Source organism: Pseudopipra pipra, chromosome Z (assembly GCF_036250125.1).
Source record: "Pseudopipra pipra isolate bDixPip1 chromosome Z, bDixPip1.hap1, whole genome shotgun sequence".
NCBI lineage: Eukaryota > Metazoa > Chordata > Aves > Passeriformes > Pipridae > Pseudopipra > Pseudopipra pipra.
The window spans coordinates 10,554,206-10,568,070 of record NC_087581.1 but is presented as its reverse complement, the minus strand read 5'-3'; the positions used below and the strand labels follow the sequence as shown (position 1 = coordinate 10,568,070).

At 39.5% G+C, this 13,865-nt stretch overlaps 1 protein-coding gene and 1 non-coding gene across 4 annotated transcripts in view; both read left to right on the top strand.

The window, feature by feature from the left end:
- ZFR (zinc finger RNA binding protein) overlaps positions 1–13,865 on the top strand; it is a 44,045-nt gene that overhangs the window by 3,299 nt on the left and 26,881 nt on the right. For all 3 annotated transcript variants that reach the window (XM_064642382.1, XM_064642381.1, XM_064642383.1), the window contains exons 3-4: positions 11,699–11,981; positions 13,364–13,508. In XM_064642382.1, coding sequence (XP_064498452.1) covers positions 11,699–11,981; positions 13,364–13,508 — 428 coding nt within the window. The remainder of the gene's footprint in view (positions 1–11,698; positions 11,982–13,363; positions 13,509–13,865) is intronic.
- On the top strand, positions 8,760–8,887 carry LOC135407903 (small nucleolar RNA SNORA66). Its single transcript, XR_010427071.1, has one exon. It is a non-coding gene; the product is annotated as a small nucleolar RNA SNORA66 (small nucleolar RNA).

Below are 13,865 nucleotides of genomic sequence, written 5' to 3'. Positions count from 1 at the left end.
GAGTTTCATCTTAGTGATGATATTCATACCATGTCTCTGCTCTAGTGAGACAGGATAGTGATGGAGATGCTCGTGTAGTTAGGAGTGATTTGTTAACTTTGAATTGCCTTGAAGCAGAGTGAATATTGCTACATGTACTGAGCCTTCACAGGTAAAGGCAATTCTAGCAGTTCGGGTTCAGAGCAGACCACAGTATCTGTGAGTTTAGGTTCAGATGCAATCTTCAAAACAGCCATATGGAAGTGAACTCTTGCAGTTAGAGCTAGTTTGGAATTCAACTGTAGAGCTTGATGTTAAAACATACTTGAGTCTGGTGCAGAACAGCAAAGGAAGGTGAATTGCTGTGGTTGGGCGAGGTGGCTATTGAGAATTGATTGGGGGTGGAGTGTTTTTTCACATTTGCTGGTATTTCTAATTAACTTTACCTTGTCTTCAGTGTCTTCCCCAGGTAACTCTTCTTCAAGTAGATACTGGTTTGAAAAGTATTCAGTCTTTCAGAGGCTTTAGGACTGTAATTCACACAGGCATATAAAGTATCACTGAACATAAGTCAGTGTTGTACTGGTAGAAACAGATGAGGACAATACTGAGTAGACTTTCTTCTGAAGAGAGTATGTACTAGTAGACTTAAACTTATGTGAAGAAAAACATTTATGCATCTTATAGCACATACACCTTATTCTAAAATGCATGGACAGTGAAAATAATCATAGTTTTACCATAGCAGGAAGGTAAAAACTCCAAATGCTTGCTCTGTGAATTTTATGCTCATACTCTCTTGAGTTGCATCACATCTTGAAGCATACAGATTTTCAGCCAAGGAGACTTCAGTGAATGTGACAGAGCTGTGTGGAGCTGATTCTCTTTTTGTTTAGTCTTAAGTGCTATCCTAAACATGCTGTTCTAGCTTACTTGGTGTACACAAGAAGCCTCCAGTGCTGGTGTTTATGAAAGGATTTTGACAGACCTCTTTTCAAGTCAATGAGGTCCTGCTCTCAAAGGAGGTACACCAACATTAGAAAGGCAAGGAGGGCTCTGAGCTTGTTAACATGGGCTGTACCAGTATTGCAGTTGGCTGTAAAGGGGAGACAAGAGGAGGTGGTGGTAACCAAGGAGGAAAAGTGCCTCAGGAGTCAGAGGAGCCTTTGTCATTTTAAGGAGAGAGGTCTGCCAACTAGTTGAAATTTGCAGCAGGCTCTTGTCTTTAGGAGCAGAGCACTTGGGAAAGCATTTCTGTTAATGGCATAGTTATGGTTAATGGTATAGTTGTGTCCTTTGAAGTTGTATCCTCAGAATGGGTTGATGACTGTAGGCTTAACTCTAGGGTGTTAAATAATGTGTAAAATTTGATCTGTTTCTAAAACAAAACAGTGGTAGGTTAATGTGTTGTTACATTATTGATGCTAGAAAAGCAAAGTAATAGTTTAAGATAGGAAATACAGAATGTTTTAACAATTTAATACAATTTTCCATACTAGTGAAGTTTCTTTACTTTTACAGAGGATGTGCCAATTTTAGCATTTTTTTCTATTTAACATCTTTATTAATGGCCCAGATGATGGGGCAGAGTGTACCCTCAGCAAGTTTGCTCATGATAAACACCTTGGAGGAATGGCTGATGTGCCAAAGAGTTGCAGTGACATTCAGAGGGACTTCAGACGGCTGGAGAAATGGGCTGACAGGAATCTCAGGAAGTTTGACAAGGGGATGTGCAAAGCTCTATATGAAAAAACAACCCTATGTGCCGATATATGCTGTGGGCCACCCAGCTAGAAAGCAGCTTGGCAGAAAAAGGACCTGGGGATCCCAATGGACACTAGACTTGAATGTGAGACAGCAATGGGTCCTTGCAGCAAAGAAGGGGAATGGCATCCTGGGCTGCATTAGTGCAAATATTGCCAGGACATTGAGAGAGGTGATCCTTCCCCTCTAATTCAGCACCAGTGAGGCCACACCTGGAATCCTGTGTCCATTTCTGTGCTTCAGTACAGGAGAGATATGGACATACTGGAGAGAGTTCAGTGAAAAGCCCACAAAGATGCTGAAGGATCTGTAGCTTTTATGGAGAAAGGCAAGGAGAGCTGGGATTGTTCAGTGTGGAGAAAAGGAGGCTGAGGGGGATCTTCTTAATGTGTATAAATGCTTGAAGAAAGGATGCAGAGAGGACAGAGCCAGGCTGTTTTCAGTGGTGCCCAGTGCTGGAGTCAGAGGCAGTGGGCATAAACTGAAACACAGGAGGTTCCCTCGGAACATCAGGAAGCACTTTTATTGTGAGAGTGACTGAGCCCTGGCAGAGGTTGCTCAGGGAATTTGTGGAGTGTGCATCCTTGGAGATACTTGAAAGCCATCTGGATACAGTCTTGGGTGTCTGGCTGTAGGTGGTCCTGCTTGAGTGGGACTGAACCTCCAGATGATTTCCAGAGATTCCTTCCCAGCATCAACCATTCTTTGATCTTGTGATTTTGACGGGGATAATGTTAGTTAGTTGGCCCTTTTCAGGCAGATGTACCATCTCAATCTCAGGTCTTTTTGTGATGTATGTTACCACTGTGAACATGGCTGTTGACTAGACTTGAAAAGATCAACTTTTTGTGTGCTGTGAGCTGTGTGTTGTGAGCAAAGGGAGGTAGATAACAGAGTGTATATTGCATCACTGTTACAGTCACTTGCAGTACATACATGAGGAAAACATTGTGGAATTTGATTGGAATTAAATCAGGCTGTGAAGCTAAATGTAAAGATTATCAATGCAGTAAGGGTGTTTTCAAAACATGGGGCTGTTCACCTTTGAGGTAAGTTATTCATAATATATGGTTTAGCCATCTAGTAGCAGTCATTAATTTTGGATTGTATTGGAATGATACAAGCAAGTTCTACAAAGAACTGTCTTTTTTAGGCTTTATGTAGTTAAACCATAGAACACATTACTAGGAACTTCTGAAATGTAGCAGAATCCAAGAGGGGATTGCACATTTGCATGCCTTCAGGCCTCTCTTTGTATTGCTAGTGAATTGAATTACAGTGTTCTATTCACAAAACTGTAAGAATAGGAGAAAATTTAAAAATTTAATTTAAAAAATTAAAGTTCTAAAAATATATATTGAGTCTTCATCAAAATTTTTTTGCCTGCAGTGAGTGACAAGCTCTAGAAAAACAGAAGCCAAGTCACTTCTAAAGTACAACTTACTATAGTCTGTTATTTCAACATTTTATGCTGCTTGTTGTCAAGTGTGCTTAGGAGGAAAAAAGTTCTCACTTTTTTTTTGGTTTTCAGTTATTATTTTGTTTTTACTTTGCTCTGTCCATGTTCCATTAGCACACCTGAAACTACATCTGACTGGTTATTCAGAAGTGCCTCTCCCTGGGTTAGAATCTTTAGCAGTAGCAGATTGCACTGCTCCTAGCAGTTTTTGTGACGACAGCCAAGAATGCACTCAGATAGCAGGGAAAGGCACACAACTACTTTATTTACCTTAAGCTTAGAGTTATATTCTTCTCTGTCCACGCACAAGCATAATGTATTTCATTGGTCAGGTACTTCTCTTCACACGCCTAAACTCATCTTTTGATATGTGGTCAACAGTTCTTCACGTGCCGGCAAATCTCAAAAACAGCACCTGTTATTTACAGCAGTTTTGCTCCTTTTCTGCTTTCCCATCCTGTATTGTTTACATTCTTTACAACTTCAGAGCCGCAACTGCTCAAATTCAAGGCCTACCATCCAGTTGTTTCCCACATTTTTGTAGAGTTGGATCATACTTGTATCAATCCTCATATTCCTGAAAAAGCTGCAAATCTGTATTTTTTGCTATTCATAGAATAATCTATGAAACTTCAAGAAGTCTGGCAGTTAGGAGCCATCAGATATGGTTTCCTTGATGCTAAAATTTTCAAATATTCTTAAAAATTAGAATTCAAGAAATATATCTTAATTCGTGAGGGGTTTAATTCAAGATACTTGTATTTTAAAATTTATTTTAAGACTTGCTTTAATGTTGTGCCAAACTAGCGTGGAAATCGCCTCTTTAAATGAAAAACACCTGCAAGAAATATGTTTTAGAAGTTGTAATTTCTGAGGAAGATTGTCATTTGGATAAGAGACAGACTTGGTTCTAGGCCAAATCTTAACTCTCTATCAAAATACCAGTCCTCAAAAAACTGAAACTAAAAAACTGAAGATGTTCTTTGCCTCTAGGAGAGGAGTTTTCAGTGTCCAGCAACCTAAACAGAGCTGGAACAGTAACAGCATTTGCGCGTGTGTGTGCATGTTGGTTGTTCGTACAGAGATGTGCTGGAGATCAGCATTTTTTTCTTCAGGTTATGTGCACATGAGTAACAATTAATTTCCTTTTTTTTTTAATTAAATGAGTCGGTATGATGAAAAACAAGGCTTATAGGGAACCTTTTATGTGTTTCCTCTATATAGAGCTTTTATATGCTATATATCTTAGTTGGAAATAGACTGCATTTTCCTGAAAATGTGTTATTCCTCTGACAGTAATTGCTACAGATAGTTCATCAAATTTCTTAATGCATGACCTACTCCACAAATATCTTCATGTGGAAAATAAAATGTCTTAAAATCTTTAGTTATCTGGAAAAATGGATATTTTCTTTTATTGTTAACATGCAAAAAATAAAGCTTTCTACTTTCAATTCAGTGTTTTACAAAAAAAAAAACACCTCATTTTTTTTTTCTAGGAAAGGGTAATGGCTGGAAATGAAAAAAAAACATGACCCAAGTGTGTTACAGAAGAGAATTCAATATTTGTTTCATAATTGCTCTTAATTTTCTGTCATTCACAGGTAATCCAGAGCTCCTATCAGTGTTGTTACTTGAAAGTAACTAACAAGGGTTCTGCTGTATTCTATCTAATAGTTAAAACAAGTTCTCATCTAAGCTTTTTTGTGGAATAATGTTGCTCATTTACAAACCTACCTTATATAGATATTTGAGTTAGACAAATGTGGTTTTGGGACTGGAGAACAATGTTTTGCCAGGTGGACACCAGTATCTCATTAATTGGTATTGATAAGCAATTTCTGCCTCCTAGGCAGCTTCTGACTGTTTTAAGTGTGCTCCCAGATTTATTTTTTTTTTGCTTTTCAGGGCCATATTTCTTTTTCTGTATCAAAAACATTGCTATGGTTTTCTTGCTAAAGATTTTTGTGCAGCTCAGAAAAAGTTGTTAGTTGCTGCTTGAGTGTTCTGATTTTTGACAAGGAAAATAAAAGTTACCAACAGAATTATGAAATTAATCTAGTTACTTTAATAACAAATATTGATGGTTGACACCTTCTGAGAGCTTGTTCTCAGGATGTGGACTTTTTGTTGCTGATGTTTTAATACAACTTGGCCAAATGTAAGTGTTCAGGGTAGGATTTTCCTGGCTAAGTATCTATCTAGAATTTTACTGGTTTTTTTTAAAGCTGTGCTGTAGCTTATTTGATTTTGTGGTGTAGAATTGAGCAGGGAGATCTTCATAACTCTTTGGTGTCTCATTGTTTTGGAATGGAGACTTCACAAATGAGAAAAATATCTTTACATATTACACTGTTTCAGAGTGATAGTTCTGAGTGTACACAACAGGTCGAATGGTGGTCGGATACCGTGTAAACATCTGCTGTATTATTCTTACATCCAGCTTAGAAAGTATTGAGGCAAAATGTGCACCTGCTTTGAGAAAAGGTACTTGCACTTGGTGAGGGGAGTTCTGTGCACGAGACAGCAATATGGGCAAGGCCAGTTTTTTGCTGTGGACTTTGCTCTGGGATAAATTCTGCAGGACTGTGAGACAGTGTGGCCCCTGACTCCCACCCCCAGAAAATGAGATTGTCATGGAATTAGAGATTACTGTGGAGAAAGATACACAGTCACAGCTCACTGCAGTCAGTCTTATCAAGGAGGTTTAATCTTGTAGTGATATTTTCACAATATGGCACTTGTTCTGATACTAACACCACAGAAAGATTAGTATTTCCTGTTGTTAGTGTCAGTAAAAATTAGAATAGAAGTTATTCAAAGATTCGAGTCAAAGGTGTTTTACAAAAAATACTTTTCTCGTGCACTGTAATACAATATTTGTGAATAAAGAATTCTCTCATTGTTGAGGTTATTTAGTTAGGATGTGGAAGATGAGGGCAAGTTAAGTGTGCACTGGGGTGTGAAACTTTTGAATAGAGGTGACCTTATTTAAGAGAAACAAGTAGAGAGCATGAGTAAATAGTGATATACAGGTGGAAAAGAAGGTAAGGAGAGACAAAGCACATTAGGTAGGGTCCCGCAGGTGACCTTTTGTAGTTGACTGAAGCACACCTACAGAACTTGAAGCAGAAAATTTGAGTGTAACATGTGCACTTTAACCTGGCTCTGGATGGGATAGTAAAAATGCTGTGACGGGGATATCTGAACTGGAGGATGAGCATTGAAGAATGTGTTCTTCCTAGAAAATAAAAATTAAGTCAGCGTGGTGGGAAAGCACTGCTGTTATTATTATAAGCTAAAGAAATAGGAGTAGTTATCAGTAAAATGTATTATTTTTGAATGAAAACTTCTGGTGGAAAGGGTAATATAGTAGCAATACAGCAGAGTACAATTTGAAGAATTCTTCAAGAATTCTTCAAGAATTATGTTTATTTTGAAAGTAAATTTAAGGACTGTAAGAATTGTTACATGAAGTTACATTGAATTGAGTGGTCAGAAACTGGATCTGCCTTACATAAATGTTGGTCTAGAGCTCATCTGTGTTTGAAACTGGAACATCTATAAACTAAGGAAAAAATTCTCAACAGGGTGCTCGAATATTGTGTGCTGATTTTGGCTGGGGTAAAGTTAATTTTTTTCATGGTAGCTGATATTAGGCTGTGTTTTGGATCTGTTCTGAAAAGAGTGTTGATAGCAGAGAGATGTGTTCATTACTGCTGAGTAGGACTCACTGAGCCAAGGCCTTTTCTGTTCCTCGCCCCACCCCACCAAGCAAACAAGGAGACTGGGGGAGCACAAGAAATTGGGAAGGGACGCAGCTAGGACAGCTGACCCCAGCTCACTGAAGGGACTTTCCATATCATATGGCACCATCTCAGCAATAAAACTGGGGGAAGAAGGAGGAAGGGGGTGATGTTCAGAGTGATGGCGTTTGTCTTCCCAAGTAACCATTACATGTGATGGAACCCTGCTTTCCTGGGATGGCTGGGCACCTGCCTGCCAATAGGAAGTGGTGGATGAATTTACAGACTCACAGAATCATAGAGTCATTAAGGTTGGAAAAGACCTCCAAGGGCATCAAGTCCATCCTTTGACCAAACACCACCATGTCAGCTAAACCATAGCACCAAATGCCATGTCCAGTCATTTCTTGAACACTTCCAGGGACAGTGACTCCACCACCTCTGTGGGCAGTCCATTCCAATGCTTAACCACTCTCTCAGTGAAGAAATTCTCACTGATGTCCAGCCTGAACCTTCCCTGGCACAACTTCAGGCCACATGCTCATGTTCTGTCGCTTCTGTGGGTGAAGAGACCAACTCCCACCTGGCTACAACCTCCTTTCAGATTGTTGTGGAGAGTGATAAGGTCCCCCCTGAGCCTCCTCTTCTCTAGGCTAAACATTCGCAGCTCCCTCAGCTGCTCCTCATAGGACTTGTCTCCAGACCCTTCCACGCTCCATTGCCCTTTTCTGGACACACTCCAGCACCTCAGTGTCTTTCTTGGAGGGGCCCAAAGCTGGACACAGGAGTCGAGATGTGGCCTTACCAGTGCTGAGTACAGGGGGACAATCAGTTCCCTGGTCCTGCTGGCCATACCATTTCTGATCCAAGCCGGTGTCATTGACCTTATTGGCCCACCTGGGCACATGCTGGCTCATGTTGAGCTGCTGTCAACCAGCTCCTTTTCCATGGCAGCTTTCCAGGCAATCTGCCCCCAGCCTGTAGCACTGGTTGAGGTTATTGTGACCCAGGAGCAGGACTTGGCAATTGGCCTCGTTGAACCTCATACCTTTGGCCTCGGCCCATCGATCCAACCTGTCCAGATCCTTGTTTTGCCTTGCTTGTGTGCAAGACTTTTGCTTTCCCTATTAAACTGTTTTTATCTCAACTGACAAGCTTTCTCACTTTCTCACTTTTACTCTTCCAGTTCTCTCCCTGCTTCCACTGTGGTGGAGCAAGTGGGCAGCTTTTTGAGGCTGAGTTGGCAGCTGAGCTTAAACCATGGCACACTGGAACAGGTTATCTAGAGAAGTTTTGCAATTTCCATTTTTAGTGATGATGAGAACCTGACTGGACAAAGCCCTGAGAAATCTAACTTTGAAATAAGCTGTGTTTTGAACGGGTAGAAACAGATGACTTCCAAATCTTTGGTTAAACCTAAATTATTCTGTGATTTTTAAGCTCCACCTACTTAATAAAGCAGATTGGACCTATAAAAACAGATAATGCTAGGATAGGTGTACAGATGGAGTGAAACAGGGAGTCCGGCAAAATAGTCTAGGAGGAGGTAAGTTCATCTCAGCAAATGTGATAAGGCACTAATCACCAAACAAGGGCAAGAACTCTTGTAAGTTAAATGAAGAAGTTGGCACGAAGTTATTTTTATGTAAATTAATTCCATGAAAATGGCTGCTCATCTTAGTGTTAAAAGACCATGGGGAGAAGAATGTCACAAATTTAGACGAGATGTCACTGTGAGTTTCTGTAACATAATGTAACATAACTTTTAGGAAGGAAGAAGCACTCAGTTCTAGAATACTTTTCTTGCAGTCTTGGAAACTCAGTCACCAGCTCTGCATGATGTTGCAGAAGCAAGGGAAGCAGATTTGCTAAAATTAACATGGACATAGAACCCTTAGAAATCAAATTATTTGGGCTGTTGTTCTATGCTATGATAAGGAATTTTGATGCACAAGAAATGGAACTGTTTGTACCATAATCTTGTTAATAGTTCTGCCAGTAATGATTGTAATTTCTTCACAGTATTAAATATGGAAAACTGTCAGGTATCTTTAATCATACATATTCTGAGAACAAAAGCTTTTTCTTTGATAAATAGACAGGCACTGTTATTTTGTAGTTTGTTGTGAGCTCTGTATCATATTTTATAATAGTGACTTAAACTCAGTGAAGCTTGGAAGAGCCAAGCTAGTGCTTCTGCACGGGTCTTTCTCCTGCTCCCATTTTCTCCCCATTTTCCTATATATATAACTTACATGGGTTCTGGCACTCAGCCGACTTACTTTGTAAGCTCCAATGTTTCTTAATGTTTCTGCCATGTTAGAAAATGACCCCAGCAAAAAACCCTCTCTTTGTTTTCTTCCAGATTAATGAGTTAATAAATCAGTGCACTGAGTGGCTTGACAAGTAGCAGAATTAGCACCAGGGATGAAATAAAATGGCTTAGGTTTGGGAAAGAATAGTGTGCAGTAAGATTTACCTTCTTGGCAGTAGTGGACTGTTGGTGTGTTCAGCTGCAGTCTGAGTTAAACAGTCTGTTATCTGTTTACTCAGTTTAATGTGGTTTTAGGAAATATATATGATAGTGATAATTACTTCAGAATTTGTGAATATTTTATGCTTCTATGCTGTTAGCTATGGAGATAATGCAGCCTAATTTTATAGACTGTCATTCACTTTTACCATCATAAACTAGTTTTCCTGAATTTTGTGGTGGAGTCCAATTCTCACCTTAAACAAACAGAGAATCTTCCTATATACATCAGGTAGGAGGAATTGTTTCAAGCAGTGATGGGAGTTAAATCAAAATGGTTTAGTCTTTTCCTTCTACTTTTAGGCTAATAAATTGAAAATAACATGAAACATGATTGTGAGTACAAGTCACAAGTGGATTAAAATTGGGTAGAATGCAAGTGGTCTTTTGACCACTCAGGGACCTGTGATAGGCAGAAGGTTGAGTCCAGGCATGTAAGTCCAATAGCAGTAAAATTTTCTCTGCTCCTGCTGTGAGAATGCTGATGGGTGGGGAGGGGCAGTTGTTTTGTTTATTTGAAGTAGGTGGGTTCTATTGTAACTGAAATGACAAGATAAGGTTTTCTAAAACTAAATTAAAAAACCATGCTGAACACAAGTGAGTTGTGGAAATGTCTTTTGCAAAGCTAATAATAGATACAGTTAAAAGGTGCTTTGTTTCTGTCAGAAACTGCAGACATTAGGAAAAAAATAGTGTAACTTGTTCCTATTGAAATTGAAATATGTAACCATATTTCAATTCCACTGTGCTGCTGAGTACATTTACTTCAAATGAGATTTCATTTTTCTATTTTCTGAAGAGCAGAGGATACTACCTCTGTACTAGGCATGGAGTTGTTTTGGAAATACCTTCTAATAGTGCTATGGCGATTTTAAACCCTACAGAGATTCTTAGCTGTTATTGAAAAACAGTGCAGAGAGTGTACCAAAAATGTAGAATTATCACTGAATCCTCACTTGATGACATTGTTCCAGATGGTGATATTTTGCCTGCTTTGCTTTATTTGTTTAAAAATCAAAATAGCTATTCTAAGCTTCTAAAAATAATCCACAGTTGTACATCAGTATAGGACATCACACAGAGTTACACGTCAGTACAGGACAATGATACTAGTTTCTGTTCAAGTAATTAAACCTTTGAAGCCCTTATTTTTGACTTCTGCTGTTAGTATTTGCTCATTCTTAGTATATGTCCACATATTAGTGTCCTGCCTGCAAATTTTAGAGAGCCAGATTAGTCGCAGCATGTGCCTGGAAGGTTGCCAGAGCTCTGGTGCCAGTCTTTTTGCTCAATAAGACTGACTGTTCTTTTGGTGCTTCATGTTGTGTCAGTGGAATTCTGCACGAGCAAGTGGGGCCAGTTTTTCCAATTCTAAACTTCTGTGGGAGAAGTCCTCTATCAGAGGTATCTATTTAAGTAAATGCAACAGTTCTGAGCTAATTTTCATGGAAGTCTTCAATAAATCATACTACTTGAATATGGTTTCATGGAAGACTTAATGCTAGTACAGGTCATAAAAAAGCTCTGACAGAAAAGTGACATCCTTCTTAATTTGACATGTGTCAGTCTTGTGGAAGAACCACTAAAACATTTTAAAACTTGCCAGTCATGAAAAGATAACAGTTTAAGACTATTACATTATTTTGAATGAAAGACTTGTTCCACTGCTTAGAAAAAACCCAGCACAAACCCCCCCCTTGCTAAGAAAATCATCATCTGCATATGCCAGAAACTGTAAAGATAGTACAAGGAGTAATGGGTAAAAACTGAAAGAGGGGAAATTTGGGTTAGATATTAGGAAGAAATTCTTTACTGTGAGGCTGGTGAGACACTGGCACAAGTTTCCCAGGAAGGCTGTGGAAGCCACAACTCTGGCAGTGTTCAAGGCCAGGTTTGATAAGGCCTTGAGCAACCTGGTCTAGCGGGAGGTGTCCCTGCCCATGGCAGGGGGGTTGGGACTAGACGATCTTTAAGGTCCTTTTCCATGCTTTAACATTCTGTGATTCTATTCTGTCTGTCCATCCACAGAACCTTCAGAATGATACAGCCTTTTTCATGAGGGTGGCAGATGGGTAATAAGAGTATGCACAGGTAGATAGCTGCTCCAGGTCTGTCTGTAGAACAGACAAGTATTAATTGAATCTGGGATTTTGAAATGTGTGGGCATTGGCTTTGTATGTTGGAATAATTTACTTTCTGTTCTTTTTCCCAATGCAGCCAGCAGCCGGCCTCGGGTGTAGCCTATTCCCATCCGACCACGGTTGCCAGCTACACTGTGCACCAGGCGCCAGTGGCTGCGCACACGGTCACCGCAGCCTATGCCCCGGCAGCAGCCACAGTGGCTGTGGCCAGGCCAGCCCCCGTGGCTGTTGCAGCTGCTGCCACAGCTGCTGCCTATGGAGGGTATCCCACGGCACACACAGCCACGGATTATGGCTACACACAACGCCAGCAAGAGGCCCCACCACCACCGCCTCCTGTCACCACTCAGAATTACCAGGTCGGTTCCTGTTGTGTGGTATTTAAATGATAATTTTAAAAGAGAAAGGCTGTTTGGAAAAGAAAATGGGATTTTGTGAAGCTGCTGCTGTAAAGAATAGCACTGACTTGTCTCAGCTAAGTGATGTTCAAGTGGTGTGCAGTAAAATGGCTCATGGAACTGATGTAGCTGAAAAGACTGTGCCAAAGGAACTATTCTACCTCCACTGAAAATTTTTACTGGAAGATTCCTGGGTGCCCTAGGAGTTGTAGTACCAAGCTTATGAGGATAGAAGATTGCTCTAGAAGATAAACTACTCTGTAAATAGCTTTTGGGTGCCCTCTGTGAGATCCCTGCCTAACCTGCTGTGGATACAGGCTTCTGCAAATGGGAGCTTTGTCCCTTTTCATTGTGAAATACTGTATCTTGTTTCAGCTGTTTAGTCCTAAACTTATCAAGGCATTAGCTAGATTCTAATTAGCAGCTTAGTTTGTCTAAAAGGACTACATTATTACTGCATGTTCTCAATTCTTTGCACAGTTCCTCTAATTTTTTACATATTGTAATTATGGGGTCAGTTAATAGACAAGAAAGAGAGACCCCAAAAATAAATAAAATAATTCGTGTTTACATAGGTTGGTTGGAAAAAGGATTTTGTTGTATTCCTTGGAATTACAAAAGATTTGTATATGTTAATGTATTTCCGCTCTAGTGGTTCATGCCTTGCTACTCCTCAGTTGATCAACTCTTTGTGCTTTACTACAAACACTGTGAGGATGAGAGAATATATGTACATATATGTACAGTGGCTTCCAGGTCATTTCCTTCTAAGCTTACTAGGCATCTCCAATGTTTTAAAGGTGTCACATGGGTTATTTTATAGACTTCTTATGGTTCAGTAATGGGAAGAAGGCTTTAAAAGTACCACCTTCATACTCCAAAGAACATAACCAAGAAAAATGTTGTTAATGATAGGATTTTTAAAACCAATATGGGCTCATGTTTCTAACCTTGTGAATTTATGGGGGTTGTAGAAATTTACATTTTGTGGAGATCTGTTGTGGGTTTTCCCTTCATATTTTACAGAAATAGAATCTGATACAGTCATTATTAAAAACTAGTGAGATTAGATGTTTTTCAAAACCAAAAATAATTAGGTAGGGAAAGTGATGTAATAGCATGAGATTAATTCCTGTATTAAGTCTATAAAAGACCAGTAGGGTTGTTTCAGGCCTGAAGTACCTTTAAATGTAAATTTAATTTCTTTAATGCATTTATTTGTATATAATCTATAGATAGATGGGGGGTTTTAATTCTACTTTAGTAGGCCAGAAGAAAATGCTAACGACTTTTATTACTCTAGATAGATACCTAAAGGTGATTTCTCTGTTTTGAATTCTTAGGATTCCTATTCCTACGTTCGATCTACTGCCCCAGCTGTAGCTTATGACAGCAAACAGTATTATCAACAGCCGACAGCGACCGCGGCAGCCGTAGCTGCTGCTGCCCAGCCTCAGCCCTCAGTGGCTGAGTCCTACTACCAGACAGGTGGGTGGCATGGTTCACACTGCTCTCCTTGTTCACAGCCTGTCAACTACTTTAATACCTTAAAAAACAGTTGTTTGAACATTTCACTTTTTAGTTTTGTCGCATAGTTTCTGTCAACGTGTTGAAAAATTTTCCACACCTGGAGCTTCAATGTTATTGTGACATTGCCACAAGTAGCTGCCTCTCAGGTTTGGATTATTACCAAGTAGACTCAAAACATACCTCTAGGCAAAGGTCTTATTGATTTGTCTAGAAAACTTGCTGAAGTAGGTTCAGATGATAACTTGATTAGAATTACTCTTTTAAGTCTTTAGTTACTTCATTTGTGTAACTCTTTCATTATTCACATCATGATTG